At 44.3% G+C, this 27,424-nt stretch overlaps 1 protein-coding gene and 1 long non-coding RNA gene across 4 annotated transcripts; both read left to right on the plus strand.

The window, feature by feature from the left end:
- Positions 1-613: 613 nt before the first annotated feature.
- CD70 (CD70 molecule) lies at positions 614-3,837 on the plus strand. 2 transcript variants are annotated; one of them, XM_053217773.1, is made up of 4 exons: positions 614-811; positions 1,335-1,512; positions 2,373-2,406; positions 3,385-3,837. In XM_053217773.1, the coding sequence occupies exons 2-4, from the start codon at positions 1,345-1,347 to the stop codon at positions 3,774-3,776; spliced, it is 594 nt and encodes a 197-aa protein (XP_053073748.1). In that variant the 5' UTR covers positions 614-811; positions 1,335-1,344; the 3' UTR covers positions 3,777-3,837. The 2 variants fall into 2 exon arrangements, with proteins under 2 accessions (XP_053073748.1, XP_026905154.1); XM_027049353.2 differs by lacking the exons at positions 614-811; positions 1,335-1,512 and adding an exon at positions 1,597-1,806.
- Positions 3,838-12,482: 8,645 nt separating this feature from the next.
- On the plus strand, positions 12,483-20,778 carry LOC113596332 (uncharacterized). Of its 2 annotated transcripts, none has more exons than XR_003417083.2 (3): positions 12,483-12,615; positions 12,710-12,841; positions 20,637-20,778. It is a non-coding gene; the product is annotated as an uncharacterized LOC113596332 (long non-coding RNA). The 2 variants fall into 2 exon arrangements; XR_008296510.1 differs by lacking the exon at positions 20,637-20,778 and adding an exon at positions 18,447-19,448.
- The last annotated feature ends 6,646 nt before the right edge of the window (positions 20,779-27,424 follow it).

Here is a 27,424-nt window from a genome sequence, read left to right on the forward strand (position 1 = left end):
CGGTGCCATTATCATTGGATTCTTTCTTTTTAATGCTTTTATTTTGTTGTTGTTGTTTGTTTTTGAGAGAGAGCGCGCAAGCAGGGGAGGAGCAGAGGATTCGAAGCGGGCTCAGCGCTGACAGCAGCGAGCCCCATGTGGAGCTCCCACTCCCCAACCGTGAGCTCACCACCTGAGCTGAAGTCGGATGCTCAACCGACTGAGCCACCCAGGGGCCCCCAAGGTTACTGGATTCTTGTGGCTGCCACAACAAAGTGCCACAAACGGGGCAGCTTAAAACGAAAGGTATTTATCCTGTCACAGTTTGAGAGGCCAGATGTCTGAAATGAAGGCGTCCGCAGACCTCACTCCCTCTGAAGGCTTCAGGAAAGAATCCTTCCTTGCCTCTTCCCAGTGTCTGCTGTTTCGGGGCAATCCTTGGGGTTCCCTGGCTTGTAGATGAACCGGTCCCTCTGACGTCCACCTCCACCGTCACATGGCCGTCATCCTTCTGTGTCCCTGTGCGTGCCCTCTCCTTTCTTTACAAGCTTGCCGTTCTTTGGATTTAGGGCCCGCTGTAATCCACTATGACCTCATCTAATCATAACCGCGAGGATCCTGTTCCCAAGTGAGGTCACATACCACCTGAGGTTCTAGGTGGACATGAATTTCTTGGGGGGAGGGAGGGGGACACTATTCAGCCCACTGCAGACCAAGCAGAGGCCACTTCTGAGAGGACGAGAAGGCTGAAGGGTGATGCGGGGTGTTTAGCCGAGCAGGCCACCCAAGCTCTCCTAAATTCATCTGCGTCTACTCTCTTCCTGGTGGGCAGGTCAGTCACGTGGCCCCATCGCGTGCAGGGAGACTGGTAAAATGGAAAGAAGCCCCTGGATATGTGGGGAGCCTCCCTGACCTCCCTGGCTGCTGGCTGTACCCCTGGTTTCCCCCTACACACTCGCACACGCGCGCGCGCACACACACACACACTCACACACACACACCGCTCCCGCACAGCATCTGGTCCACAGGGGATGCTCAGTGAAGGTTTGTTGAATGAATGAATGAATGAATGAATGACTGTGAGGAAGGTGAGGACCAGGGGCCACATCAGAAGACTGAGGGGCTCCGTGGGGCGGTCGGATTCCTGGCATACCCCTCTGCGAGCTGGGGGTGGGCAAACGCTGGAGGGGATTTCCCTGCTCGGCGAACAGCTCAAATCCCTCCCCTTTGCCGGACATCCCCAGAGTGGGGTGGGGCGGGTCTCTGGCAGGTTCGGGCAGGCCGAGGCCCCCGAGCCGTGAGAGCGCTGAGGTTTCCGTGCTCCCGGGTCCCTGGCTCGCCCCGCGCCCCGCCAGCACGGGCCCCATGCAGCGCTGTCTGAGAATCATGGTGCCGGAGGAGGGGAGCTCCGGCTGCCCGGTGCCCCGCCTGTCCTGGATGTCGGTGCTGCGCTCTGCCGCGATCCTGTCTCTTACCGGCATAATGGCATACTGCTTCCTGCGCGTCCAGCAAGGGCAGCTCGAGCCGCCTAAGGTGCGTAGAGAAGGGGGGAGGAGGAAGATGCAAACCTCCCACCTGCTCGGCGGAGCCTGGGGACCTCTGGGTGGGGCTGGCTCTGCGGGGGCGCAGAGGAGGGAGGCGAACCACCAGGAAGAGAATGGGATCGAGGCAGAGGGACCGTGCGTTTGGGCGCAGACGGGCGAACGACCAAGAATACATAAAATTTAAAAAAAAAATCCAAATGAGATGGATAAAAATCGTCCCGGAAGGTCTGGGTGCGAAGAGACATGGAGACCGAGCCGGCTGTTGGGGCACAGCTGCCTGGAGGTCCGGGCTGGGGTGAGGGGGGGGGGGCGGGGCGGGGGCGCGGGGATGTCAGTCGCTCCCTGGAGGTAAGTCCCGGGTGGGGATCCCGGAGTGGGGAGGTCGCAGCTAGGAAAGGAGCATCCGATGCGGGCATGGAAAGTGACTCGTCTTCGGTGTTCCCCAGCGAGCTGACTCAGAGGCTGCTGGGGGCTTCACGAAGCCGGGAGGGGGGTGGGTTCGGGGCCTGCAAGGGCAGGGCGACCCGCGCCGCTCACCTGGGAGCCCCGACACCCACCACGGGGACCCCCTTTGGAGGCGACGCAGGCCGGGGCGGGGGAGGGGGGGGGGGCTCTGCAGCCGAGAGAGCAGGTGTAGGCTGTTAGTTCAAAGTACTTCCTCTTTAAAAGATCTTTTTTAAAAAGTCACAACTCAGTCCAGCTGTTTGAGAAGCGGGTAGGAAGATGAGCAGAGAAAAGAGACGTCTTGATCTCGGTCGGGGACGGTGCGGGGTGGTGGGGGGCGGGTGCGGGGACTTAAAACCTCCGTGCTTCTGTGCTCACCACACGTGTTCTCTTCTGTTCTATCAGCGGGACATGGCTGAGCTGCAGCTAAATCACACAGGTAACCGCGAGTGCATGTGTAGAAGGGAGAAAGAGAGAGGGAGAGAGGAGAAATTGAGATAGACGGAGAGAACAGAGAAAGGGAGAGAGAAAGGGGGGGAGAGAGAGAGGGAGGGAGAGGGGAAGAGAGAAAGGGGGAGGGGAGAGGGAGAGAGAAAGGGGGAGGGGGAGAGGGGAGAGAGAGAGGGAGGGGGGAAGAGAGGGAGAGAGAAGGAGAAATTGAGATAGAGAAAGAGAGAACAGAGAAAGGGAGAGAGAAAGGGGAAAGGGGAGGAGGAAAGAGAGGGGGAGAGAGAAAGGGGGAGGGGAGAGGGAGAGAGGGGGAAAGAGGGAGAAAGGGGGAGGGGGATGGAGAGAGGCAGGAGAGAGAGGGAGGGAGGGGGGAAAGAGGGAGAGAGAAGGAGAAATTGAGATAGAGAGAGGGAAAGAGAGAACAGAGAAAGGGGGGAGAGAGAGAGGGAGGGAGGGAGGAAGAGAGGGGAAGAGAGAAAGGGGGAGGGGAGAGGGAGGGAGGGGGAAAGAGGGAGAGAGAAAGGGGGAGGGGGAGGGTGGAGAGGGAGAGGGGGTAGAGAGAGAGGGAGGGAGGGGGGAAAGAGAGGGAGAGAGAAGGAGAAATTGAGATAGACGGAAAGAGAGAACAGAGAAAGGGAGAGGGAAAGGGGAAAGGGGAGGAGGAAAGAGAGGGGGAGAGAGAAAGGGGGAGGGAGGAGGGGGAGAGAAAGGGGGAGGGGGAGAGAGGGAGGGAGGGGGGAAAGAAGGGGAGAGAGAAAGGGGGAGGGGAGGGAGGAGGGGGAGAGAGAGGGGGAGAGAGAAAGGGGGAGGGGGAGAGAGGGAGGGAGGGGGAAAGAAGGGGAGAGAGAAAGGGGGAGGGGTGGGGGGAGGGGGGTTAGGTTTCGACAGAGCAAGCTTAGACATTTGGTCTCTAAGCGCCGTTTCCCTAAACGTGTGTCCTCCCACGTCCCTGACGCTGTGCCGCCAGGACAGCGGCTGGACCACAGGCTGCGCTGGCAGGGAAGTCCGGCCTTGGGCCGCTCCTTCGTGGATGGACTGGAGCTGGACGACGGCGGGCAACTGCGTGTCCGGCGCGGCGGAGTCTACAGGCTGCACATCCAAGTGACGCTGGCCAACTGCTCCTCCTCCACGCGGGCCGCCCGGCCTCCCAGGGCCACGCTGACGGTGGGCATCTGCTCCCCGGCCGCCCACAGCATCAGCCTGCTGAGGCTCAGCTTCCACGGAGGCTGCGTGGCCGCCTCCCAGCGCCTGACGCCATTGGCTCGCGGGGACACGCTGTGCACCAACCTCACGCTGCCTCTGCTGCCCTCCGCAAATGCTGATGAGACCTTTTTTGGGGTTCAGCTGGTGCACCCCTGACTGTTGCGCCCCCTGGCCCAGATTTGTCGGGAGAGTGTGTTTTCTCTCTCTCTCTTTTTTTTTCCTGTAGCTTCTTGTAGCTTTTTCCAAAGCTTCTTGTAGAAGCTTTTTTCTTGATGTGTCTCTGTAATATAGTGATGTATAACATCTGATCGGTCTTAATCCTTGCTGCTAGCTTAAGCTCTTGGAATTTCCTGTGTGGCGAGCGGTCTGGGTGCCTTTTGTTGTGTTAATGAGGTGACTTTGGGGAAAGCCCTGAGGTCACCTGGAGAGGTGGGAGTTGGAACTGTCCCTTCCCACTGGCCTGACCTCCGAGGAGGGGAGAGAGGCTGCAGACAGCTCAGCCAGCAATGGCAAGTGATTTAACCAATGGCATCCGTGTCATGCTCAAAAATACAGAAGGATGGGGTTAGAAGCTTCTAGACTGGTGAGCGAGTGAAAGTCCTGAGAGGGTGCTCACCCGTCGAGAAAACACTGAGTGAGGTTGATGGAACATCACTCACCACTTCTGGTTAGGCGCTGCCTGACTCATACTGGTTTTTGTTCAAATAAAGTCTCAAAATGTTGATATGCCTCAGTTTATCTTTTAACAGATCTCTATAGTACTTGTCACCTTTGAACATATTAGAAGAATCCACTTACTTATTTTGCTTGTTGGCTGTCTTCCCCCACATCCCACTGGAATGAAGACGCCATGAGGCCAGGGACTGCATTCTGTGCCAGTCACAGCCAGAGCCCCACGCCGAGGGAGTGCTTGGCACATAATTTTGAACGGAGGAATGGATTCTGTCAACTAGAAAACCACCATCACGAGCCCACATAGCAATGTGCACACTTAGCACCCACATCATGATTTCTAATACCATTCCATGAAAAAGGAATTGGAGGGAGGAGGGGAGCGGAGGGGGGGAGGGTGCTTGGGTGGCTCAGTGGATTAAGTATCTAACTCAATTTTGGCTCAGGTCCGGATCTCACGGTAGTGAGATAGAGCCCCTGGTCAAGCTTTGTGCTGGGCATAGAGCCTGCTTAAGATTCTCTCTCCCTCTGCCCCTCCCCTGCTTGCAATTTCTCTCTCTCTCTCTCTCTCTCTCAATCCATCTCTCAAAAAAAAAAAAAAAAGGAATTGGAGCTCCTTAGGGAAATGGCTGATTATAGGAATAGGACAAAAAAAATATGTATGATGAGAATGGTGCATTGGTAAGTGGCAGAAATAAGGATGAGAAAGAAAGAGAAAGAGAGAGACCTGGGTGGCCAGACCAGTTAGGAGTTGGTTAAGCGTCCAGCTTTAAAAAATTATATGAAAAAGAAAGAAAAGCCATATTGATCTGTGTATGTCGAAGGAGCACAGAAGCCAACTGACAAAGCCCCCAGTGGCTAAAATTAGAACAATTTGAGCAATAAAATAAATAGAATAGTATCAGATTATAATTCAGAGTATAAAATAAATATCCATGAGTCTATATTGATATAAATAGGTGATTGAATATATTTGTAAGTGGGGAAGGGCCAAAACCTTTGTGCAGAATTTCAAATAATTTATGTTGTTTACCTTTAAAATAAAACTGCCAGGGGCACCTGGGTGGTTCAGTCGGTTGAGCGTTGGACTCGATTTCAGCTCAAGTCATGATGCCAGGGTCATGGGATTGAGCCCCTCATCCGGGTCCTAGCTGAGCACAGAGCCTGCTTGGGATTCTCTCTCTCTCTCTCTCTCTCTCTCTCTCTCTCTCTCTCTTTCTCCCTCTGCCCCTCTTCCCTGCTCTCACATGCTTGTTCTCTCATTTTCTCTCTCTCTCTCTCTTTCAAAAATAAAAAAAAAAAAAATAGGGGTGCCTGGGTGGCTCAGTCGGTTAAACATCTGACTTCAGCTCAGGTCGTGATCTCATGGTTTGTGGGTTCCAGCCCTACAGTGGGCTCTGTGCTGTCATCACAGAGCCTGGAGCCTGCTTCAGATTCTGTATCTCCCTCTCTCTCTCTCTCTCTCTCTCTCCCCCTCCCCTGCTCATGCTCTCTCTTTGGCTCTCAAAAATAAATAAATATTAAAAATTTTTTTAAATAAATAAATTATAAATAGATAATAAATAAATAAATTTGCCAGTTATTTTACCAGCAAAAATGGGTTTATTCAGGAATAACAGAAAACTACAATCCAGAACAAGCACGCTAACGGCAAAACCACAGGCAAGTCTGCCAAACCAAGGAGAGGACTGCTCTTTAACAAGGTAAAGCAGGAAATTGGGAAGACTGTCATAAACAAAAAGTCTACTAGAGTTACCTGGAAGGTTGTTGTTTTTTGTTGTTTTTTTTTAAGTTTATTTATTTATTCTGAGAGAGAGGGCATGTGAGCATGGGAGGGGCAGAGAGAGGGAGAGAGAATCCCAAGCAGGCTCCACTGACAGAGCAGAGCCTCATGCCAGGCTCCATCCCACCAATCGCAAGACCATGACCTACGCAGAAATCAAGACTCCCAGGCTTAACAGACTGAACCACTGGAGCGCCCCAACCTGGGAGTTTGAAGGAAGTTGCTTCTCATTGGCTGAGCTAGTTTGTCTCTTACTGGCTGTGTTGTTGCCAGGGGAGGAGGAAAATTTTCTTCTTCCTGCTGGGGTAATAAAGTTGTATCCATGCACAAGGTGCCTCTCTTCCTGTTGGATTTGCAATTAGTGAGGAGTGGTAGGGCATGAGAGCCCTTGTGCCACGCATTCCCAACTCCGTTTTAGTGAGGTTTCCCTTTATCAATTTTCACAATGTAACTACTCCATCCTAAAGGAGGGGACCACAACTCCCCCTCCATGGGTGTGGGCTGCACATAATGACTTCCTTCCAAAGAAGACAATATGGAAAGTGCAGGGATGAGCAGTAGCTTTACAGTGGAAAAATATGACCACCACCTCAGCCAGGTGACCAAGGCCAACATCAGGAGTGATAAGCCATGGGGACAGCACACGCCCCCAGTATGAGTACCATAGGATGAAAAGAACATTTCACCTCAGGGGTCTTCCTCCCCAAACCCATCACCCCAGTCTAACCGTGAGAAAAACATCAGATAAATTCCAAGAGGGAGGCATCCTATAAAATGCCTGACCAGCCCTCTTCAGAATGTTAAAAGTCATCAAAGACAAAGAAAGTCTGGGAAACTGTTGCAGCCTAGAGGAAGCTTAGGAGATGTGATGACCAAGTGTACTTGGGAATTGTGGATGGGATCCTGGGCAGAAAAAAGATATATGAGAGGAAAAGCAAAGAAATCTGAATCAACTGTGGGATTTAGTTAAAATAATATATCAGTATTGGTTCATGAGTTGTATTACTACACTAATGTAAGATGTTAAAAATAGAAAAATGGTGTGCATGGAAGTATATTAAAAAAAAAAACCTATATTCTCTTTTCAGTTGTCTTGTAAACCAAAAACTGTTCTTAAAAATAAAGTTTATTAGTAAAAAATAAAGCAATAAAAATTGCTTCAGTGGAAGGATGCTGTAGCCAAGGAAGGGATTCTAAGTGTCAAAAGTTCAAGCAGTGGACTTGTAAAATCCTAGCTTCCAAGGTGATCTCACCAGGGCATACAAGATGATGTCAATTAGATGTAAATGTTTAAATTTAGTACACCCATGCTCACAGCAGCCCTACTCAATGTATCCTACAAATGGAAGGGTTAACAATGACTCATTAAACAAGAGAAATATCATTGAAATTAAGAGCTAGCTCTTTGAAAAGTAAACAAAATACTTGCAGCTAGAATCACCAGGAAAAAGAGAGAGAGAGAGAGAGAGAGAGAGAGAAGACTAAAATAAATAACATCAGAAATGTAAGAGGAGCCATTACAACAGGTTCCACAGAAATACAAAGGATCATAAAAGGGCTCAAAAACAACTTTACCCCATGCTGATGGATTGGAAAAATTAATATTATTAAAATGTCCACATTACCCAAAGCCATTTATAGACTCAGTGCACTCCCTATCAAAATTACAATGGTATTTTTCAAAGAAATATAAAAAATAATTCTAAAATTTGTATGGAACCACAAAAGACCCCACATAACCAAAGAAATCTCAAGAAAAAAAAAAGAACAATGCTGCAGGCATCATACTTCCTGATTTCAAACTATATTACAAAGCTATAGCCAACAAAACAGTAAGGTATTGGCATGAAAACAGACACATCAATCAATGGAACAGAATAGTGTCCAGAAAAACATCCATGCATATGGATTAACATGAATTAATCCATGATAAATGAGTCAAAAATATGCAATGCAGAAAAGACAATTGGTTTTGAGAAAACTGGACAGCCATGTGCAAAAGAATAAAACTGGACCCCTGTCTTATACCGTACACAAAATCAACTCCAAATGGGTTAAAGACTGTTAAAGACCTGAAACCATAAAACTCCTAAAAGAAAACATAGGGAATAAACTACTTGACACTGGTCTTAGCAGGAATTTTTGGATTTGCAGCTTTTAAAATTTTTCTGAAAGTAAAACATGCCCAGTGGAAAAAAATCCCAACAGGGCAGAAGAATATAAAGTAAAATAAAACAACAACAACAATAAAAGCCTAATATTTTCCCTCCCTTGAACTACCTTTTAAAAGGACCACTGTTGGCCATTTGGCAATATATCCTTCCAGATTGCTTGCTAGTATATCTGAGTTTCAAGAGGACAGCACAGCTGAGTATGGGAAGGATAGCCATTCTGACAGGTGTGAGGGGTATCTCGGGTGGTTTTGATTTTGATTTCCCTGATGATGAGCGATGTTGAGCATCTTTTACATACCTATTGACTACCTGTATGTTTTCTTTGGCAAAATGTCTAGTCAGGTCCTCTGCCCACATTTTAATTGGATTACTTCCTGTTTTCACTGTTGAGTTGTATGAGTTCTTTATATATTTTGAATATTAATCCTTTCAGATATATAGTTTACAAGTATTTTTCTCCCATTTGCTAGGTTGCCATTTCATTTTTGCTGATGGTTTCCTTTTCTGTGCAGAAGCTTTTTCCCTTGAGATAGTCCCATTGGCTTCCTTTTGCTTTTGTTGCCTTTGCCTTTGGCATTAACTGTTCAAGGCTTTAATCCATTTTGAATTGATTTTTGTGTATGGTTGCAGGTTACGGGCCCAGTTTCATTCTTTTGGCCCAGCAAGACCCATCTCAGACGCTGGCCTTCAGAACCATAAGAATGCAAACTTATGTTGTTTTATGCCACAAGGTTGGTGATTATTCATTACAGCAACCCTAGAAAACTATACATGTCCTCCCCTTTGCCATAATGGTTGGGATTCCACTTTCTCACTAGCTCCTGCTCCCCTCCCCCCTTGGCTCCCTTCTCTGATCTGACTCCCTTGTCTCAAAATTCTGCTGACTCCATGGGGAGCCTGGGTGGTTCAGTCTGTTGGGCATCCAACTCTTGGTTTCAACTCACCTCATGATCTTGAAGTTCACGAGATCAAGTTCTCTGTCAGGCTCTGGGCTGGCAGCACAGAGCCTGCTTGGGATTCTCTCCTCTCTCTCTCTACCACTACCCTGCTCATGCTCTCTCTCAAAATAAATAAATAAACATTTAAAGTTGCAACATTCATCTCTTGCACTTTCCACCTCTTAAAAAAAAAAAATTCTGCTGGTTCTATCATGCAGAGTACCTGAATTCTGCCCTTATTGATATCCAGGGAACTTTATATTGCTCAACAATCACCAAAGACTATATAACAGGACTCGCCAAGAGGTTTTCATAAACAAAGCCATTGTCATCCACTTTCGGAAAGGAATTGTATCACTCTAACTTGAAAGCTCATGTCAGGACATGAGCCCCATGATGGCAGATATAGAAAGGGCTCTTGGTGTATTGTGAACTGGAAAATGAGGCTAGAAGCAGGTTAGGCAGATCTTTGAATACCAGGCTAAGAACTAAGGATTTATTGCCTCAGCAAGAGGGAACAATTGAAGAGGCACCTGATTGAACTTGCAGTTTTAAGAGATCGTTCCAGGAACCTTCTATACAATCAACCCCACCCCAAGACTAGATCACATACATTCTCTCCTTCTGCACCCCTGGTACTTTCCTTCACCGTGCTGTCTACAAATAGCAGCTATCCATGGGGAGACTGGCTGACTCTCCATCAGGACCAGGGTAGCCTTGTTTACTTCAGGCATTAGAGTATCTGTGGTTTGGCAGGCAAATAAGGATAATAATGATAGGGAAAAAAAAGGATAAATATTGGTGGGGCGCCTGGGTGGCTCAGTCAGTTAAGCGTCCGACTTTGGCTCAGGTCACGATCTCACGGTCCGTGAGTTCGAGCCCCGCGTCGGGCTCTGGGCTGATGGCTCAGAGCCTGGAGCCTGCTTCCGATTCTGTGTCTCCCTCTCTCTCTGCCCCTCCCCTGTTCATGCTCTGTCTCTCTCTGTCTCAAAAATAAATAAAAACGTTAAAAAAATTTTTAAAAAAAGGATAAATATTGGTGAAAGAAAAGAAAAAAGACTCAACATCATTAGTTGTGAGGGAAGTATGAATCGTGACCACAATGAGATAGCACTACACACCCCCAGGATGGCTGTAATCAAAAAGGCAGACAATAAAAAATGCTGGCAAGGATGGAGGGCAATTGGAACCAGGATGTTTAACTTCAGGTGTCCACATGACCCACACACCTGGTTAGGCATGAAGTCAGGGTGTGTCTGTGAGGGTGTTTCTGGAAGAGCTTAATATTTGAATTTGTAAACCGAGAAGAAAGTACTACCCTCCCTGATGAGGGTGAGCCTCATCCAACCCACCAAGGGCCTGAATAGACTGAAAGCAGAGAAGGAGAGCTAGGACACTGAGCTGGGACATTGGTCTCCTGCCCTTGGACTGTGATGTCCATCAGCTCCCCTGGTTCTCAGGCCTTTGACTTGGACTCGAATTACACCAACTCACCAAGCTGTCTTCGGCCTCGAGCATGGGCACAAGTGGCAGATCGGGGGGCGTACACCTGTGAGCCAATTCCTCATACTCTACCTCTTTACAGATGTGTATCTCCTGTTGGCTGTTTCTCTGGAGAACCCTGACCTTGACTAACAAAGGAACCTTCATACATCGCTGGTGGGATTCTAAAACGGGTTAGCGTCCGGGGAAAACTGCCCAGCCATTCCTCAAAAAGTAACATAGAGCTGCCACATGACCTACAGTTTCACTCCTAGGTATGTACCTAACAGAAATAAAAACCTACATCCTCACAAAGCTTGTACACAGATGTTCACTACAACATTATTCAAAATAGCCCCAAGTTGAAACAACCCAAATGTCCATCAACAGACGAATGGATAAACAAATGTGGCATTGATATGATGGAATATTATTTGGCAGTTAAGGAATGAAGCACTGATACATGTTACCCCATGAATGAACCTTAGAAAGACCACACTAAGTGAGAGAAGTCAGACGCAAAATGATTCTACTTTGTGATTCCATTTTATGGGATACTGTTTCTATGAAATATCCATGATAGAAAAACACGTAGAGACAGAAAATAGATTAGTGGTTGCATTAGTAACCATTCTTCAGAGAAACAGAATCAATGGGATGCACAAAAATAGAGGGAGAGATTTATTATGAGGAATTAGCTTACGTAATCGTGGCGTTGCACAAGTCTTAAGAGCTGCAGTGGGCAAGCTGGAGACCACGGAGTGTCAATGGTATAAAATAGTCCAAAGTCCCACAGGCTCACACCCATCCAAAGAACCAGGCTTCCTGTTTGAGTATGAAGGCATAAACAAAAACATCCAGGCTCAAAGGCAGTCATGCAGGAGGAATTTCTTTTTCCTCCATCTTTCTGTTCCACTCAGGTTTTAACTGATTGGCTGAGGCCCATCCACATTTGGAAGTCATGATGACTCCAGCATTCTCTGTGGTGGTGGTGATGATGGTGGTTGTCAACATTTTGTTTCTAAGTAAAATCTCTACACCCAACGTGGGCCTCGAACTCCCAATCCCAAGATCCAGTCATGTGCTCCACCAGCCGAGCCAGCCAGGAGTCCCGGATTTCAACATTCTCTGTGTGCCCCTTTGGACGGAGGATGACAAAAGCCAGAGAGTCTGTCAATCTGAGAAGGAAAAACTGTATCTTTTTCAAATTCACCAAATACTGACTCAAAGACCATGCCAGTTTGGGCGTCTAACCTGAATTTCCCCCAGATCTCATCAGCCCTAGGACCTAAATGAAACTATTTGAACAAAGATAGCTCAGATTTCCCCCCTTGGGGCAACCACATCCTTCGGTATGATGCAAGACACCAGAGTCCCACATTCTGCATTTCTTTGCATCTGGGGGTTTGGCATGTGTTCGGGGACCGAAATGCACCTGTGACACTATCAGTTTCTTGGTGAGCACATCAAGGTCCAGAGGCATTAAGACCTTTAACTAAAGCCCCTGAGGCTTAAAGCTATCAGACAGTGAGACCTCCCCCACAACACTGGGTTCTCGGAGAAGGTGGCAGGCTTGTTCAGCCTTAGCAAAAACTGATCCGTTAATTTCTTTTTTCACTCTCCACCTGTTCCCCATTGGGATCACACAAGACCCCAGAGGAGGCAAAAATCCATGCTGGCAGATCTGGAGCAGACACTTCTTTTCTCCCTTAAAATCACCTCTATACTGGAAGGACTCTTCATTATTGTTATGCAAATAGGCCTAGATAGATGGTGCTCCGCGACTCTGGAGACAAGCCCAGACATGCCTGGGCTTTCTTTAGCTTGAACTGCCATCTGGACTCCCAGGCTCAAACACAAACTGAAAACACCCATAACATCCACACCCTCCTCCTCATATGCAGATAGCCTTTCATAAGGCCCTGGGAGGGCTCCAACCCTATAAGGTTTGATGCTTGCCTAATATAGATACGTAACAAAAATTGTCAGCAAGAAAAATAACTTGAGATGATGGTTAACTTTGTTTAATTTTGTTTTAAGTTTTTATTTATTTAAGTCATCTCCACACTCAACGTGGGGCCCAAATTCAGGATGCAGAGATCAAGAGTCACATGCTCCACCAACTGAGCCGGCCCGCAGCCCCAGCTTTGTTCAATGTTTAATGAAGTTTCGGTAAGTCATCTAAACATAATTGTTAAGAACAACTGAATTAAAGAAATGTGAGATGAAAGTTTATAAATGAACTTTTCAACAATGATTATGTTTAATAAGTGTGTGTACTTGAAATTTTTTTAATGTTTATTAATTTTTGAGAGAGAGAGAGAGAAAAAAAAAAAAGCATGAGTGGGGGAGGGCCAGAGAGAGAGAGAGGGAGACACAGAATCTGACGCAGACTCCAGGCCCTGGAAGCTGTCAGCAGAGCCCGATGGGGGGGCTCAAACACACAAATAGTGAGATCATGACCTGAGCCAAAGTCAGACGCTCAACCAACTGAGCCACCCAAGCACCCCTAAAGTGTGTCCACTTTAAAATAGTTTCCAAAATGTTTTTGGTACCTTTAAATCTTACAGTTCTACCAAGTTAAAAGTGGAATGATTGGGGTGCCTGGGTGGCTCAGTCGGCTAAGCATGGCTAAGCATCCAACTTTGGCTCAGGTCATGATCTCATGGCTTGTGAGTTCAAGCCCCATGTCAGGCTCTGTGCTGGCAGCTTGGAGCCTGAAGCCTGCTTTGGATTCTGTGTCTCCCTCTGTCTCTGCTCCTCCCCTGCTCATGCTCTGTTTCTCTCTCCTTCAAAAATAAATAAACATTTAAAAAAAATTTTAAGTGAAATGATGGGTATTAATTGAATATCTAGATTATTTACAAATCAGTACCTGCTTTTGGCTTCCTATTTAAATGAAACAATTTTGGAGTCTGTTAGTAAACATGTCTTGTGCCACGTTGAAAATTGTGGAAAATAGATGCTTCTAGAAATAATGAAATAGTATATTCATGAATTTGCCAATCTATAAGATGTTGGTATATAACAGTTCATAACTGCTTGCTTTTTAGTTTTCACTAAGAAAGTAAGATTTCTAAGAGATAAGAATTCCAACTAATGTATATAATTAAAACTACTAGTAATAATTCCCCAAAACAGGGTAGAGCAATTGTTTCCTCCCCTGCACCATGTATGTCCGGCCATTACTCTGTCCAATAAAAAGCAAATCCAGACTCAGTAAGGAGAGACTTTATTCAAAAGGAGTCTTACAAGGGGGCAGGGAAAGATAATTGAAATTGGTCAGGGGGACTGTTGCAAGAAGAGAACACCATGAGTATAAAGTCTTCAAGCATCTCAAGATTTAAGGGGGAATTTTTTTTTCTTTTGTAGAAAGGAATAAACAATGCTAGAAAGAACTGAGCTTTCTAGCACTGGGAAGGTGGGATGAAAAGGCAGTGAAAGGGGATATTGGATCAGAGGAAGTTTTACTCTAGAGGAGCTTAACCAAAGTTTGGTTAACAAGCATTGTGCTTCAATGGATCAGCAGGGACAAGCAGTTCAGCTGAGCACTTCTGAGGCAAAGAACGAGGGTTTGGAGGGTCTGTGTCTGGCCTTACTACAGATAAATGAGGGGGACATCTGTGAGTCTTATCTATGTCATATGATGAGGGGTTGCTCCTTGCAGTAAGCAATTTTCTGAAACAGAAAGGTATAGGGATTTCTTAACCTACAGTTAATCAACATTGCCAATTCATAGCAGCAGATACATAAGAAACCTTTAAGAACCTGCAACTTGAGTGCTTGAATGTGCCCTTTGGTTTCTTCATTCTACAAAGGTCTAATGAGGACCTGCTATGTACTACTATGTATCTGCCGGGGATACAGGGAACTATATCCCATAATGCTCCCTGCCTCTACAGTATCAGTCAGGTCCAACCTGAAAACAAATAGCACACTCACTGTGATCGGTAAAGGGACCATGTTCAACAATGTAGAGAGGGTCAGGGGAACCCGCCAGGAAAGATGTAGATCCCCAGGGCTAGCCACAGCTCTCACAGGCCAGAGGAGGAAGCAATAACAGGAACCCAGAAGGATAGCCCTAGTTGTTAGCCAAAGGCTACAGAAAACCTCTGGCCTTTAGTGAAGTTCAAAAAATATAAACCACAGTCTTTATGCAAATAAAATGAGCATGCACCAAAGAGTTTATTCAGTTCATTCATTAAGGAAGGAATTGGTAAGATAGTAGGGCAGGTTCAAATTCAGGAAACATAACTTATATAGTCAGCCAAAGAATATCTGAAGTGAGTTTGCTAATATATATGAAACTGATTAATGCTTTCATACAGATGTCTGTAGCAGATTGTTCATAATAACCAAAAAGTGGAAATAATCCAATGCCCATCAATTGATGAATGGACAGACAAAATGTGCTACATCCACACAGTGTAAAATTCTCAGGACAAGTGACCCCAATCAACAGGTTCACCACATAGAAATAAGTAGGTTTATTAGTCACCTAGAGCTATGTAATGAATTGCCACAAACTTAGTGGTTTAAAACAACACTCATTTATTGACTCATGGTGTCCATAGAAGGGGCAGTCCAGACAAGGCTCCGTGGGATTCTGTGCTCAGCGTTTCACAGTGGAGGTGTTTACAAGCTGTGTTCTCACCTGGAGGCTGGACTAGAGAAGAATCATGTCCAAGTTCATTTGTGTTGTTGGCACAATTTAGTTCCTTGCAGTTGGAGGATTGAGGTCTCCACTTTCCCACTTATTATTGGCCAGGAGTCACTCTCAGCTCGAAGATGTGCGCAGGCTCTTGCCACAGGATTCCCTCCATCTTCAAAGCCAGCAAGGACAGGCTGACTCCTTCTCCAGTTGTGAATCCCTGGCCTCTAACGTTCTCCACCTCTGACTTCTAGATCCAGAGTTAGAGTTTGTGTAGGGGCGCCTGGGGTGGCTCAGTCAGTTAAGCATCCAACTTTGGCTCAGGTCATGATCTCACAGTTTGTGGGTTCAAGCCCCACATTGGGCTCTGTGCTGACAGCTTGAATCCTGGAGCCTGCTTCGGATTCTGTGTCTCCTTCTCTCTCTGCCCCTCCTCCACTCACACTCTTTCTTTCTCTCAAAAATAAATAAACATTTAAAAAATTTTTAAAAAAGAAGAGTTTGTATAAAAAGCCCAGGCCCACCCGAATAATCTCTTTTGATTAACTCAGAGTCAACTAAGCAAAACCTGCAAAATCCCTTTTGCTGTATAACATAATCATGGAAGTGATATCCTGTCCTTTTCACAGGAAAGGAAGTTATATAAGGGCAGGGGTCATTGGGGTTAGTCTTCAATTCTGCCTACCATATACCAATATTGTTAAAATACATATTATTGGGCCTCACATCTAGAAATTCCAATGCAGTCAGTCTCAGATGGTCCTAAGGCTCAGTGTTATTTAAAGCTTTTGAGATGATGCTGAGAAACAGCCCCCTTCCAGGTATGTCTCACAAACCTGGAATAGTTACAACACGTGTTCAATTTTCTCTAGAACATCTGAATCAGAGATAGGACAGGTGAAAGAGAAACAACAAATGGACAGAATATGTTAGAGTTCTGGGGGTGCCTGGGTGGCTCAGTCGGTTAAACATCTAACTCTTGATCTCTGGTCGGGTCTTGACCCCAAGGTCTTGAGTTCATGCCCCGCATTGGGCTATGCACTGGGCGTGAAGCCTACTTAAAAAAAGAGAAAGAGGGAGATAAACTTACAGAGAAATGCTGAAAAGGAAAAAAGAGAGAGTTCCAAAAAAACACTCAAAAAGAAGAAAAGCTGTTCAAAATCACTTTCAGGCTTTCACAGTTTCTAGGTCATTCCCAGAAAGTTCATGCTACAAGAAAAAGAAATATAAATGCGAAGGGGGGCAGAATTAAAACAGTCCTGCAGTGGGAATGCAAACTGGTGCAGCCACTCTGGAAAACAGTATGGAGGTTCCTCAAAAAACTAAAAATAGAACTACCTTATGACCCACCAATTGCACTACTAGGCATTTATCCAAGGGATACGGGTGTGCTGTTTTGAAGGGACACATGCACCCCAATGTTTATAGCAGCCCTATCAGCAATAGCCAAAGTATGGAAAGAGCCCAAATGTCCATTGACGGATGAATGGATAAAGAAGATGTGGTCTGTATATACAATGGAGTATTACTCGGCAATCAAAAAGAATGAAATCTTGCCATTTGCAACTACATGGATGGAACTGGAGGGGATTATGCTAAGCGAAATTAGTCAGTCAGAGAAAGACAAATATCATATGACCTCACTCATATGAGGACTTTAAGACACAGAACAGGGGTGCCTGGGTGGCTCAGTCAGCTAAGCGTCCGACTTCAGCTCAGGTCACAATCTCGTAGTTCGTGGGTTCGAGCCCCGCGTCGGCTCTGTGCTGACAGCTCAGAGCCTGGAGCCTGTTTCAGATTCTGTGTCTCCCTCTCTCTCCCGTTCATGCTCTACCTCTCTCTGACTCAAAAATAAATAAACGTTAAAAAAAATTTTAAAAAAAGACAGAACAGATGAATACAAGGGAAGGGAAGCAAAAATAATATAAAAACAGGGAGGGGGACAAAACAGAAGAGACCCATAAATATGGAGAACAAACTGAGGGTTACTGGAGGGGTTGTGGGAGGGGGGATGGACTAAATGGGTCAGAGGCATTAAGGAATCTACTCCTAAAATCATTGTTGCACTATATGTTAACTAATTTGGATGTAAATTTTAAAAAATAAAAAATAAAATTTAAAAAAAACAGTCCTGCAGATGAGTAATGGAGAATGGTCACACAACAATGTGAATGTACCTAATGCCTTTGCACTGCACACTTTAACACGATTAAGATGTTAAAATTAGGTACATTTTACAAGATTAAAAAAATTTTTTTTAGCGAGATGTATTGAATTATTATGTGGTTGCATAAAAATGGTAACATATGGGTACCACGTTTTGTAACTGATGTGCAAACACACGTATGTGTTTTCAAGTTTCTGTTTCTATTTTGATTTTTATATTGCTATTTAAAAAAATATATATGGTAAGAGCCTTGTAAAATTAAATGTGTACCAACACTGTAACTAATCAGTTCACTTCTAGGTGTTTCCCTGATAACGATGAACATGTGTTGACCGACAGGTGCCCAGTGCTGTTTGTAGCCGCATTATTCATAATAAGCAAAACCGGGAAACAACCCAAATGTCCGTCAACTAGGGAACAGATTTCTAAAGAACAAAAATTCAATGGAATAAATTTAACAATCCATCAGTTCGGGAGCATCCCTTCCAGAAAATGGCACTCTATGGAACGGTATAAAACAAAGTTTTTCTGAGCGAGAGAGTGGAGCAAAGAAGTTATTACCAAACAAAAGAAAAGATTGTTTCAGGGGCACCTTGGTGACTCAGTCTGTTAAGTGTCTAACTCTTGGTCCCTTGGTTTCTGTTCAGGTCATGATCTCACAGTCGTCGGATCCAGCCCTGCTTGAGACTCTCTCTCTCCCTCTGCCCTTCTTCTTTGTGGTCTCTTTCTCTAAAAAAAAAAAAAAAAAGTTTCAGGCTAAGCCCCATTCATTCTACAGAAGAGGAAGAGGAAATAGAAGGGATCTTAGTTCATGCATTACCTCATTAGCACTGATCAGGACCTTTCAGGTTGACTGTTCAAAAATCACGTTTTGGGGAGGTTGAGGCTGCCATCATGTCTTGGCTTGCCGTCGTGGGAGCAAATGACTCCATTCAGGGTCGTTGTTTCTTTTCCAACAGGATAAGCAAACTGAGCTCCATTTGTACAATGAAATGTTACTCAACAACGAAGAAGGAATGAACTGCTGATACACAGAACATGGCTGAACTTCAGAAACCTTATTTTGAGTGAAAGATGCCAGACACCAACAAACACACTCTGTATACTTCTACATATCAGACGTTCAGGAACAATTTTATGCATCGTAATGAGTGTCAGAACAATGGTTACAACAACACAACAATGGTTACAACCCTGTTGTGTTGACTTGGGAAGGACACATAGGACATTTCTGGAGTGATGGAAATGGTCCGAATCTTGGAAGGAATGTGGGTTACCGAGATAAAAGCGTCGGTCAATATCATTGCAATGGTATGCTTGTAATTATGTAAATTCTATGTCCATTAAAAACCCTGTGATTTGGGGGTGCCTGGGTGGCTCAGTCAGTTAAGAGTCCAACTCTTTGTTGTTGTTGTTGTTTGTTGTTGTTAAGCGTCCAACTCTTGATCTCAGCTCAGGTTGTGAGCTCAAGCCCCACGTTGGATGTGAAGCCTACTTAAAAATAAATAAAGAAATAAAAATAAACTAAAGCCCTGGGATTTGGGTTTCATAATTAACATAATTCATCTCACAGGCGCTCACCAATTTTCTGAAATTGCTTGCGTTTAAAATCTTTTTCTTCTGGGGTGCCTGGGTGGCTGTCAGTTAAGTGTCTAACTTTGGCTCAGGTCATGATCTCACAGTTCATGGGATCAAGCCCCCATTGGGCTCCAGGCTGACAGAGCAGAGCCTGCTTGGGATTCTGTCTCTCTTTCCCTCTCTCTCTGCCCCACCCCTGTCTCTCAAAATAAATAAATAAACTTAAAGAAGTCTTTTTCTTCTAACGAATTGGAAGCCAAGTAGTTCCCAAACTATCCTCCTCCACAAGAAATAAAATGGAGAGTCCACTGAGAGGGAAATCATAAACACCAGAAGTAAAAACCACGGGGAGTCATAGGCTAGTAGAACAGCCAGGTAAGAACTTAGCTGAAGCACCAACTGGGGGGGTGGGGTACCCATGTTATAGATGGAATGTGTCCCCCAAATTTCTCAAGTTGAGGTCTTATACCCCAATGTAATGGTATTCGGAGATGGGGCCGTTGGAAGGTGATATTGCATATAATATATATTTTTATTTATTTATAGTATATATTATATATGCTATATACACTAAAAATATATATTTATATAGTTATATATATTTATAATATTATAAATATAATAATATATATATTTGGTCTTGTCTCCAGTCCCTGACACAGAGCTCCTAGCTCCTAAAATCCTGTAATCTCCTTTCATTATTCATAACAAGCCCCTTTTTAAACTCAACCGTGCCTGAGTTTGTGTTAACGAAGTGACTTTTGGAAAGCCCCAAAGGATGGGGGAGCTGGTTGCCACGGAACGAAAGTAATTTAGAGGGTTCGAACTTTCAGCCCCACCCCCTCATGGCCTACGTGGGAAGAGGGACTGGAAATTGAGCTCAGCACTAATGGCCAATGATTTAATCAACCGTGCCTACATAACGAAAGCTCTGACCCGAAGGTGTTTTCGGAGGGCAGGGTGTCTGTCTGGACAGGGCGCAGAGGCCCGACCCCTCTCCAAACTTGGCCCCATGTGTCTCTTCCATCTGGCCGTTGCTGACTTGTATCCTCTTATATCAAACAGGTAATCAATCTAGTTAGTAGACTGTTTTCCTGAGTTCTGTGAGTTTGGGATTGCAAATTATCAACCCGAGGAGTTGTGGAAACCTGCTACTCACAGCCGGTTGGTCAGAGACCCAGACATGGTTGGCACCTGAAGGGGGGGGGGGGCAGGCAGTCTGATGGGACCGAGCCCTTAACTGGTGGGATCTCCCACTAACTCCAGATAGATGGTGGGAGGATTGAATCATAGGATGCCCAGCTGGGGTCAGAGAATTGGCCAGTGTGGGGGGAAAAACCCACACATACGGTGTCAAAAGTGATTGATGAGGGCACCTGGGTGGCTCAGTCTGTTGAACGTCGGAATCGTGGTTTTGGCTCTGGTTATGATCTCACGGTTGGGGGGTTAGAGCCCCACATAGGGCTCCATGCAGAGAGTGCAGAATCTGCTTGGGATTCTCTCTCTCTCCCTCTTTCTGCCCCTCCCCTCCTCACCTCTCTGTCTCTCTCTCTTTCTCTCTCTCTCCCCAGCCCCCCGCCCACTACCATGTAAGGACACAGCAAGCAGGACGCAGCTGTTTGCCAGCCACGAGGAGAGTCGTTGCCAGAACCTGACCCTGCTGGGCCTTCCCAGCCTTCAGAACTGTGAGAAAATAAAGGTCTGTTGTCTACACCGCCCCCTCCCCGAGTCTGTAGTATTTTATTACGTCAGCTCAAGCTGACTAGGACAGCCTTCCTGGAGCTGGGTGCTACACTTCAGGAAGGGATCTTTACTCCAGACCTGCAGGCAGCCAATGCGTGATACAGAGCATCTCGTAAGCAGAATAACCAGACTCTGAGGTCTAGAGAAGGCTTTCCCAGACTCAGTGCTATTGACACTTGGAGCTGGGTGGTTCTCCATGGTGGGGGCATCCTGGGCACTTCGAGGTGTTGAGCAGCATCCCTGCCCACACCCACCTGATGCCAGGAGTTTCCCCCCCACCATGTGATAACCATACATCTCTGTAGACATTGCCTGGTGTCCCTGGCAGGGGGCTGGGGGGGCGGGCAGAGTCATCCCCAGTTGAGAACCATTAGTCTAGGTTTGGGGTAAGCACAATAATAAGCCTGGAAATTCAACTGTCTGGGTACAAGCCCTAAGCCCCCCTCCTTAGGTAAATTACTTCAAGCGCTAGCCTCAGCTGCTTTGTTGCTAGAATCAGAATGATACCCCATCACCACCGTTTTGGCTGGAATGGGGCAGCAAGCTGCCCCAAAAAAGTACTGGCTTTATTTTGCTTAAAATTGTAAGAGTCAGGAATTAAAAAAGGGTTTGTTGGGGTGGTTGCTCTGTGATCCAAGTGGTACCTGCTGGGGCAGCTGGGTCTAGAGAATCCAATTCCGAAGTGACCCCGTCACTCACAGGTCTGTGCCCCGGTCCGCTCTCTCTCCTCAGCCCCCTTGCTCCTTTCCAGCCTCTCCCTCCCCACAAGGCACAGCCAAGATTCAGCACATTTATTTACTCAACACACACACACACACACACACACACACACACACATATATATATATATATATATATTTTTTTTTTTTTTAAGAGAGTACCACAATCACCCTTTATGTGGTCCCAAGGAAAGAAGAGTCCTGAGGTTTGGGATGCAGGGGGCTGTCAGTGGGTAGTTATCCTTTTCTTTACCTTTTTAATGTTTATTTATTGATTTTAAGACAGACAGGGAGAACGCCCGTGCATGATCGGGGGAGGGGCACAGAGAGAGAGAGAGAGAGAGAATCCCAAGCAGACTCCCCAATGTCAGCACAGAGCCCGACGTGGGGCTCGCCCTCATGAACCCTTAGATCATGACCTGAACCGAAACCATGAGCTGAAGAACCACCCAAGCGCCCTGGTAGTTATCTGTTTCTGGACCAAGATTTAGTTGCCTTTTTTTATAGTTTTGCTTGCCCTTATGATGGAAAATGATATGGTTTCAGTTGGTTCTCAAAGCCCCATTGAAACAGACATGATGTGGATTATAGGAACTTCATACCTTGTCTCTGCATCGGTACACATCCCTCACATCTGACTTCTTTTGAATCTCATTAAGAGGAGCATGTATCTTAAAAGAATAAATTATTTTACATTTATTTACATTTCACAAATTATTTACATTTATATTTACAATGATTTACATTTTTAAAATGCCATTATATTGGAAATCAATATATTTACCTAGACAGACAATGCTGACCAGAACAAAAAAAAAAAAATTGTTTTCTGCTACATCTTTGATCATAAATGGGTTTGTGAGTAGTTATCAATAGCAGCATATTCTGAAACTGTTTTTTCCCCCCAAATAAGAAAAAATTCAAAAAGTAAAATTCATCATCAGGGTGATCTCCAAAATAGCGGCTGACTCCTTTCTTTCCTTTTAAACAAGTTTAGATAATCCCAAATAACAGTTAAAGTGATAGTGTCTGTAGAATCAGTGCCTGTGGTCACATCCAAGTACATGATTCTGAGATCAGGAATTAACATCAAGTTTCCATTTCATAAGATACAATAAACAGTATGCAGCATGCAAATACTTCTGACCAGAAATTTTTAAGCACCAAAATATGGCTTTTTACCTATACAACTAAAAATATTTATAATTCTGATATTTTCCATGGCAAAAACAAGTCAAGTGCATCGTGCTATAGATAGCACGAAGAACCAAGAAGCAAACATCATACAAGAGAGAATGGTTGCAGGAAATATTCTAGATGAAAGCATACCAAATGTATTAACTAAGGGCCACCTGTGCCCCACTGCCACGAGGATATTCAAACCTCACTCCATCCCCCACATTCCTAATCACCTTTTCAGGGAGGGAAGCTGAAATGGAGGCAGGCAGCATGAAATGCCTAATGTCCAAATGAGTAACTATGTTTAAAGGGACTCACCACCACCACCCCCAGCTTTATTGAGGTATAACTGATAAATACAATTGCATATATTTAAAGTGTACAACATGGGGCGCCTGGGTGGCTCAGTCAGTTGAGCATCTGACTTCCACTCAGGTCACGATCTCACGGTTTGCGTGAGTTTGAGCCCCGCATCCGGCTCTGTACTGACAGCTCAGAACCTGGAGCCTGCTTCGGGTTCTGTGTCTCCCTCTCTCTCTGCCCCTTCCCCACTGGCGCTCGCTCTCTCTCTCTCTCAAAAATAAAAAATATATAAAAATATAATAAAATAAAGTGTAAAACGTGATGAGTTGACATAACTATACATTGTGAAAGAATTACCACAATAAAGTCAGTTAACAATAAAGTCATTATACATAGTTACCTTTTTGTGATGTGTGGTGAGAAGGCTTAAAATTTACTCTCAACAAATTTCAATTATACAATAAAGTATAGTTACCGTGCTGTACATCAGATCCACATAACTTGTTCATCCTTCTTTTCAAGTTTATTTATTTTGAGGGGGCGAGGGGCAAAGAGAGAGAGACATAACCCCAAGCAGGTTCTATACCATCGGTGCAGAGCCTGATGCAGGGCTCAAACTCACAAGCCATGAGATCATGACCTGAGCTAAAACCAAGAATCATACGCTTAACCCACTGAGCCACCCAGGTGTCCGAACTTGTTCATCTTATAAGGGAAAGTTGGTACCCTTTGGCCAATATCTCCCCATTTTCTCCACCCTCCAGACCCTGGTAACCATGGTCCTACTCTGTTACTATAAATTTGACCTTTCTTTTCCTGATTCTACTTATAAGTAATATCATACAGTATTTGTCTTTGTCTGGTTTATTTTACTTCAGGTTCATGCACATTGTAGTAAATGGCAGGATTTCTACTGTTTTATGGCTCAACAATACTAATATATAAAAATATAGGAGCGCCTGAGTGGCTCAGTTGGTTAAGCATCTGAATTCGACTCAGATCATGATCTCACGGTTCATGCACTTGAGCCCCACATCTGGCTCTGTGCTGACAGCTCAGAGCCTAGAGCCTGCTTCAGATTCTGTCTCCCTCTCTCTCTCTGTCTCTCCCCCCCCCCAAAATAAATAAACATTAACAGGAAACCATCAAAATCCTGCAGGAGAAAACAGGTAACAACCTCTTCGACCTCAGCCACAGCAACTTCTTACTTGACACGTCTCCAAAGGCAAGAGAAATAAAAGCAAAAATGAACTATTGGGACCTCATGAAGATAAAAAGCTTCTGCACAGCAAAGGGAACAATCAACAAAACTAAAAGGCAAGCGACAGAACAGAAGAAGATATTTGCAAATGACATATTGGGTAAAGGGTTAGTATCCAAAATCTATAAAGAACTTACCAAACTCAACACCTGAAAACCAAATAATCTAGTGAAGAAATGGGCAGAAGACATGAATAGACACTTTTCCAAAGAAGACATCCAGATGGCCAACAGACACATGAAAAGGTGCTCAACGTCACTCCTCATCAGGGAAATACAAATCAAAACCACATTGAAATACCACCTCACACTGGCCAGAGTGGCTAAAATTAACAACTCAGGAAATAACAGATGTTATTGAGGATGAGGAGAAAGGGGAACCCTCTTGCACTGTTGGTGGGAATATAAACTGGTGCATCCCCTCTGGAAAACAGTATGGAGGTTCCTCAAAAAATTAAAAATAGAACTACCCTACAACCCAGCAATTGTACTACTAGGAATTTATCCAAAGGACACAGGAGTGCTGATTCATAGGGGCACTTGTACCTCAATGTTTATAGCAGCTCTTTCAACAATAGCCAAATTATGGAAAGAGCCCAAATGTCCATCTGCTGACGAACAGATAAAGAAGATGTGGTTTATATATACAATGGAATACTACTTGGCAATAAGAAAGAATGAAATCCTGCCATTTACAACAACATGGATGGAACTGGAGGGTATTAATGCTAAGTGAAATAAGTCGGTCAGAGAAAGACAGATATCATATGTTTTCACCCATATGTGGAATCTGAGAAACTTAACAGAAGACCATGGGGGAAGGGAAGGGGAAAAAAATAGTTTCAAACAGAGAGGGAGGCAAACCCGTAAGGCACTCTTAAATACAGAGAATAAACTGAGGGTTGATGGGGAGGTGGGGGAGAGGGAATGGGTGATGGGCATTGAGGAGGGCACTTGTTGGGATGAGCACTGGGTGTTGTATGTAAGCGATGAATCACAGGAATCTACCCCCAAAACCAAGAGCGCACTGTATATAGTGTATGATAGCTAACTTGACAATAAATTATATTTTTAAAAAGAAAAATATATATGTATATAATATCAATATATTATCAACATAACATATTAATATCCATTTGTCAATACTAATTAATCTATATATAATTCATACATATTAACATATTAATCACATATTTCATTAAATGATATTATATTTATATATTTATAAATATATCCATTTATATATCATATATAAATAATATATACAACATAAATATCATAATATATAATTCCATATATAATAGCATGCTATTTATAATAAAAGAAGTATATATTTAACACATTTTCTTTTTTTAATAGTTTCTATTTTATTTATTTTTTATTTTTATTTATTTATTTATTTATTTTAATTTACATCCAATTAGTTAGCATCTAGTGCAACAATGATTTCAGGAGTAGATTCCTTAATGCCCCTTACCCATTTAGCCCATCTCCCCTTCCACAACCCCTCCAGTAACCCTCTGTTTGTTCTCCATATTTAAGAGTCTCTTGTGTTTTGTCCTCCTCCCTGTTTTTATATTATTTTTGCTTCCCTTTCCCTATGTTCATCTGTTTTGTATCTTAAAGTCCTCGTGAGTGAAGTCCTATGATATTTGTCTTTCTCTGACTAATTTTGCTTAGCATAATACCCTCTAGTTCCATCCACGTAGTTGTAAATGGCAAGCTTTCATTCTTTTTGATTGCCGAGTAATGCTGCATTGTATATATACACCACATCTTCTTTATCCATTCATCCATCGATGGACATTTGGGCTCCCTCCATACTTTGGCTATTGTTGACAGTGCTGCTATAAACATTGGGGTGCATGTGTCCCTTCGAAATAGCATACACGTATCCCTTGGATAAATACCTAGTAATGCAATTGCTGGGTTGTAGGGTAGTTCTATTTTTAATATTTTGAGGAACCTCCAGACTATTTCCTAGAGTGGCTGCACCAGGTTGCATTTCCACCAACAGTGCAAAAGAGATCCTCTTTCTCCGCATCCTTGCCAACATCTGTTGTTGCCTGAGTTGTTAATGTAACACATTTTCTTTATCCACACATCTAACAGTGAACACTTAGGTGATTTCCACATCTTGCCTATTGTGACTAATGCTACAATTAACACAAGAGTGCCAATATCTCTTCAAGGCACTGATTTTGTTTTCTTCGGATACATACCAGGAAGTGAGATTGCTGGATCATAAAGTAGTTCTATTTTTTATTTTTTTGAGAAACCCTATATCATTTACCACAATGGCTGCACCAATTTACATTCCCACCAACAGTGCCTACGGGTTCCCTTTTCTCCGCTTCCTTGCCAACAATTGTTATTTTGGGAGTTTTTTTGATAAAAGCCTTTCTACCAGGTATGAAGTAACATCTATTATGGTTTTGATTTCCATTTCCCTGATGCTGAGTGATGTTGAGCACCTTTTCATGTACCTGTTGGCCTTTGTATCTCTTCTTTGGAAAAGTTTACTTGGGTCCTTTGCCCATTTTTTCTTTGGATTATTTGTTTTTGTTGTTGCTGTGGTTGTTGTTTGTTTGTTTGTTTGTTTGTTTGCTATAGGGTTGTGTGAGTCCCTTATATATTTTGAAGACTAACTCTTTATCAGATAAATGGCTTGCAAATATTTTCTTCCATTCAGTGGGTTGCCTTTTCACTTGGTTGATGGTTTCCTTTGCTGTGCAGAGAAGTTTTTTGGTTTGGCTTGGTCATGTTTGTTCACGTTTGTTTTTGTTGTCTTTGCTTTTGAAGTTGGTTCCAAAAAATCATCACCAAGATCTACATCAAGGAGCTTACTGTTTTCTTCTAGAGGTTTTATGGTTTCAGGTCTTACATTCAAGTCTTTAATTCATTTTGAGTTAATTTTTGTGTGTGGTGTAAGATAGGGGTCTAGTTTCATTCCTTCGCACATGGCCACCCAGTTGTCCCAAAATCAGTTGTTGAAAAGATGGTTATTTTCCCATCATATACTCTTGCTTCATTTGTCATAAATTAATTGCCCATATGCGCAGGTCTACTTATGGGCTCTCTATTGTGTTCCACTGATTTGTGTCTGCTTTAATGCCAGTACCGTACTGTTTTGATCACTTGTTATGTCCTTGTCC

This window comes from Acinonyx jubatus, chromosome A2 (assembly GCF_027475565.1).
Source record: "Acinonyx jubatus isolate Ajub_Pintada_27869175 chromosome A2, VMU_Ajub_asm_v1.0, whole genome shotgun sequence".
NCBI lineage: Eukaryota > Metazoa > Chordata > Mammalia > Carnivora > Felidae > Acinonyx > Acinonyx jubatus.